We start from the raw sequence: 5,000 nt of genomic DNA on the forward strand, positions 1-5,000 counted from the left end.
TGTTTGTTTGTTGTGTGGCATCTTTTCCCCAAGGTGGAGCTGAAACAGTCCCAGTCTGCAGTGTCTACCGAGACAGTGGTGACCTCTGGGTCAGAGATCAGGGAGATCCAGAGCCAAAGCATGGACCTACAGACCCAGCTGGACAGCATGCTGAGGATGGTGAGCGTGTGTGTGTGTGTGTGTGTGTGTGTGTGTGTGGGTGTGTGTGTGTGTGTGTGTGTGAGGGAGAAAACAGAGATAGAGAGAGAGAGAGAGATCATGTGTGTATTAGAGAGAGAAAGAGAGACAGAGAGAAAGCGAGAGAGAGCGAGACAGTGTGTGTGTGTGTGTGTGTGTGTGTGTGTGTGTGTGTGTGTGAGGGAGAAAACAGACAGAGAAAGAGATCATGTGTGTATTAGAGAGAGAAAGAGAGACAGAGAGAAAGTGAGAGAGAGCGAGATAGCATGTGTGTGTGTGTGTGTGTGTGTATGAAAAAACTTGGTTTTATTATACTTCAGTGGGTAGCGTCATACCAGCCATGGGGCTCCATTGCAGAACCCCACTGATACGTATTGAAATATTCTTAGAACTCAGAATGTGACACACTTGCGGTTGAGTGCTCTTAGGGTAGATAGTGGGCTCATTGTTTGTTTCTCTCTCTGTCTGAAACTGGACCTCTGTGTGAGTTGGCATTGTTCGAGTGGTACCAGTGCCACTGGGTTCTGGTCTCTGCACTGTGTTCTGTGTTTCTACTTCTTTTCTGTACTTACAATGCCTAGTATTACACTCATATTAATACTACACTCATATCAACACTCATATCAATACTACATTCATATTAATACTACACTCATATTAATACTACACTCATATCAATACTACATTCATATTAATACTACTATCATGTTGATACTACACTCATATTAATACTACTATCATATTGATACTACACTCATATTAATACTACTATCATATTGATACATACTACACTCATATTAATACTACACTCATATCAATACTACATTCATATCAATACTACACTCATATGCGGTGTTGTAAGGACAGAAGTATGCGAATTGGAACACAGTCCTGGTCTCTGTACTGACGGATTATCCTCCTATTTTGTCCTCCCCTCCTCTATTCCCTCTCCTCTCCTTTTTTTGTCCTGAACTTTTTCTTCCTTTTCTCTCCCTTGTCCTTCGCCTCATCTGGCCTCTCCTCCGATCTCCGTCCTCTTATGCTGTTCCCTCTCTCCCTATCTCCGTCCTCTTATGCTGTTCCCTCTCTCCCTATCTCCGTCCTCTTATGCTGTTCCCTCTCTCCCGATCTCCGTCCTATTATGCTGTTCCCTCTCTCCCGATCTCCGTCCTCTTATGCTGTTCCCTCTCTCTCTCCCCTTCTATACTCTACTCTTTCACTGTCCTCTCTTTGTCCTCCACTTTTTCTATCTCTATCCTCCTTTTCTGCTCTCTACCTCTTTCACACACACACACACACACACATACGCACACATACGCGCACACACACACACACACACACACACACACACACACACACACCACACACATTTTTTCCCTCTCTCCCTCTTCCTCTCTCTCACACACACACACATACACACACACACACACACACACACACACACTCATTCTCTCCCTCCCTCTCTCTCTCTCTAACTCACACACACATACTCCCTCTCTCTTCTATACTCTACTCTTTGACTTTCCTCTCTTTGTCCTCCACTTTTTCTATCTCTATCCTCCTTTTCCTCTCTCTTCCTCTCTCTCTCACACACACACACACACACACACACACACACACACACACACACACTCATTCTCTCCCTCCCTCTCTCTCTCTCTAACTCACACACACACACTCATTCTCTCTCTAACTCACACACACACACTCATTCTCTCTCTAACTCACACACACATACTCCCCCTTCCCTCTCCCACCTCCTCCCCCTCCCTCCCCCCCCCTGCAGAAAGCTAATCTGGAGCAGCAGCTGGTGGAGATCCAGGCGCGCTCCCAGTCGCGGATGGTCTCGCTCAGCCGCACGGCCGCCTCGCTGGAGGGGGAGCTGGCGGGCGTGCGCGCCAACACCATGCAGCAGGGCCGCGACTACCAGGTGCTGCTGGACATCAAGGTGCAGCTGGAGCAGGAGATCGCCACCTACAGGGCGCTCCTGGAAGGCACCGCCGACCTCAGCAGCTTGGCGGCCATCAAGAGCTCCCTCTCCTCCAAGTCGTCGTCGATGTCGATGTCATCGTCGTCGGGCGCGGCGGGGATGCGAGGCGGGATGTCGGCCGCCGGGTACGGAGGATCCTCGTCCTCGTCCTCGTCCACGAAGGTCACGCGGACAGTGGTGTCGTCCTCGTCTGGCGGTGCTGGCGGCGCCGTTGTCGATGGCGTCGGGGGCTCGGCGGCCCTCGCGGGCGGGAAGTCGGTCACAACGATCACGATGAATGGCGGAGCAGCAGGCCTGGGGTCGGGAGGGGCCCAGGTGTCCATGGGCCCGGCAGGGGGTGGCGGAGGAGGGTCGGTCAGCGTCACCAGGACGGTGACCACGTCAGGAGGAAGTGGAGGAGGAGGAGGAGGAGGAGTGTCGGGGAGCGGAACAGTGATCCAGCGGTCCACCATCTCTGAGGTCTCCTCGTCCTCTGTTGGCGGCGGCGGCGGCGGAGGTTCCGGCGGTTCTGTCGCGATGTCTGGAGGCTCTGGAGGCGTAGCTGGCATGATGATGTCATCAGGAGGCGTTGTGTCTGGAGGAGAGACCGTGGTCATCAAGTCCAGCCAAACGAAGATCTCTTCTGGCTCGAGCGGCGGCGCAGCGCTATCATCAGGTGGCTCTATGGTGTCAGGGGGTGGAGCCATGATGTCAGGGGGTGGAGCCATGATGTCAGGCGGTGGCATATCAGGAGGGTCCATGTCATCAGAAAGCGTCAGCATATCATCAGGTGGCTCTATGGTGTCAGGGGGTGGAGCAATGATGTCAGGGGGTGGAGCCATGATGTCAGGCGGTGGCATATCAGGAGGGTCCATGTCATCAGAAAGCGTCAGCATCTCATCAGGTGGCTCTATGGTGTCAGGGGGTGGAGCCATGATGTCAGGAGGTGGGGCAGGGATGATGTCAGGCGGTGGCATATCAGGAGGGTCCATGTCATCAGAAAGCGTCAGCATATCATCAGGTGGCTCTATGGTGTCAGGGGGTGGAGCCATGATGTCAGGGGGCGGAGCCATGATGTCAGGGGGTGGCATATCAGGAGGGTCCATGTCATCAGAAAGCGTCAGCATCTCATCAGGTGGCTCTATGGTGTCAGGGGGTGGAGCCATGATGTCAGGAGGTGGGGCAGGGATGATGTCAGGCGGTGGCATATCAGGAGGGTCCATGTCATCAGAAAGCGTCAGCATATCATCAGGTGGCTCTATGGTGTCAGGGGGTGGAGCCATGATGTCAGGGGGTGGAGCCATGATGTCAGGGGGTGGAGCAATTATGTCAGGGGGTGGAGCCATGATGTCAGGCGGTGGCATGTCTGGAGGATCGATGTCATCAGAAAGCATGAGCATGTCATCAGGTGGCTCTATGGTGTCAGGGGGTGGAGCCATGATGTCAGGGGGTGGAGCCATGATGTCAGGCGGTGGCATATCAGGAGGGTCCATGTCATCAGAAAGCATCAGCATATCATCAGGTGGCTCTATGGTGTCAGGGGGTGGAGCCATGATGTCAGGGGGTGGAGCCATGATGTCAGGCGGTGGCATATCAGGAGGGTCCATGTCATCAGAAAGCGTCAGCATATCATCAGGTGGCTCTATGGTGTCAGGGGGTGGAGCCATGATGTCAGGGGGTGGAGCCATGATGTCAGGCGGTGGCATATCAGGAGGGTCCATGTCATCAGAAAGCGTCAGCATCTCATCAGGTGGCTCTATGGTGTCAGGGGGTGGAGCCATGATGTCAGGAGGTGGGGCCATGATGTCAGGCGGTGGCATATCAGGAGGGTCGATGTCATCAGAAAGCATGAGCATGTCATCAGGTGGCTCTATGGTGTCAGGGGGTGGGGCCATGATGTCAGGGGGTGGGGCCATGATGTCAGGGGGTGGGGCAGGGATGATGTCAGGAGGTGGTATATCAGGAGGGTCGATGTCATCAGAAAGCATGAGCATGTCATCAGGTGGCTCTATGGTGTCAGGGGGTGGAGCCATGATGTCAGGGGGTGGGGCAGGGATGATGTCAGGAGGGTCCATGTCATCAGAAAGCATGAGCATGTCATCAAGTGGCTCTATGGTGTCAGGGGGTGGAGCCATGATGTCAGGGGGTGGGGCAGGGATGATGTCAGGAGGGTCCATGTCATCAGAAAGCATGAGCATGTCATCAGGTGGCTCTATGGTGTCAGGGGGTGGAGCCATGATGTCAGGGGGTGGGGCAGGGATGATGTCAGGAGGGTCCATGTCATCAGAAAGCATGAGCATGTCATCAGGTGGCTCTATGGTGTCAGGGGGTGGAGCCATGATGTCAGGGGGTGGAGCTATGATGTCAGGAGGAGGGATGTCATCAGGTGGTGGCATGTCGAGCAGCATGTCGTCAAGCAGCAGCATGATGTCCAGCAGCTCATCGTCGAGCAGCAGCATGATGTCTGGCGGCATGACATCATCAGGCGGCATGATGTCTGGCGGTATGACATCATCTGGCGGCATGATGTCTGGCGGTATGACCTCATCAGACGGCATGATGTCTGGCGGTATGACATCATCTGGCGGCATGATGTCTGGCGGTATGACCTCATCTGGCGGGGGAGGTATGATGTCCATGTCCAGTGGCACGAAGTGATCCTCCACAAACTTCTGCTCATAGAAGGTAAGAACTAGGATCCACTTCAACAGAGTACCGATAATATCCGAGTCCAACAATACAGATTATAGACAACCAAAAGCACCAACAGAACACACCATGCAGTTGGTGCACAGATATCTGGATATTTCTTCATGAGGAGACCCATTGTAAAACTGCAGTACATCCATAAAAT

The 5,000-nt window shown here is 53.3% G+C and overlaps 2 protein-coding genes across 2 annotated transcripts in view; both read left to right on the forward strand.

Annotated features, from left to right (window-relative positions):
* Nucleotides 1-4,307, forward strand: part of LOC134077485 (keratin, type I cytoskeletal 9-like) — an 8,848-nt gene extending 4,541 nt beyond the window's left edge. Inside the window, exons 6-8 of the mRNA XM_062533124.1 lie at nt 34-159; nt 1,964-4,261; nt 4,302-4,307. Of these exons, the coding sequence (XP_062389108.1) occupies nt 34-159; nt 1,964-4,261; nt 4,302-4,307 (2,430 nt within the window). The remainder of the gene's footprint in view (nt 1-33; nt 160-1,963; nt 4,262-4,301) is intronic.
* An 11-nt stretch (nt 4,308-4,318) lies between these two features.
* The window catches only part of LOC134085564 (uncharacterized transmembrane protein DDB_G0289901-like), a 1,604-nt gene continuing 922 nt past the window's right edge, over nt 4,319-5,000 (forward strand). The window contains exon 1 of the mRNA XM_062539958.1: nt 4,319-4,831. Coding sequence (XP_062395942.1) covers nt 4,322-4,804 — 483 coding nt within the window. The 5' untranslated portion in view covers nt 4,319-4,321 and the 3' untranslated portion in view covers nt 4,805-4,831. The remainder of the gene's footprint in view (nt 4,832-5,000) is intronic.

This window comes from Sardina pilchardus, chromosome 1 (assembly GCF_963854185.1).
Source record: "Sardina pilchardus chromosome 1, fSarPil1.1, whole genome shotgun sequence".
Classification (NCBI taxonomy): Eukaryota; Metazoa; Chordata; class Actinopteri; order Clupeiformes; family Clupeidae; genus Sardina; species Sardina pilchardus.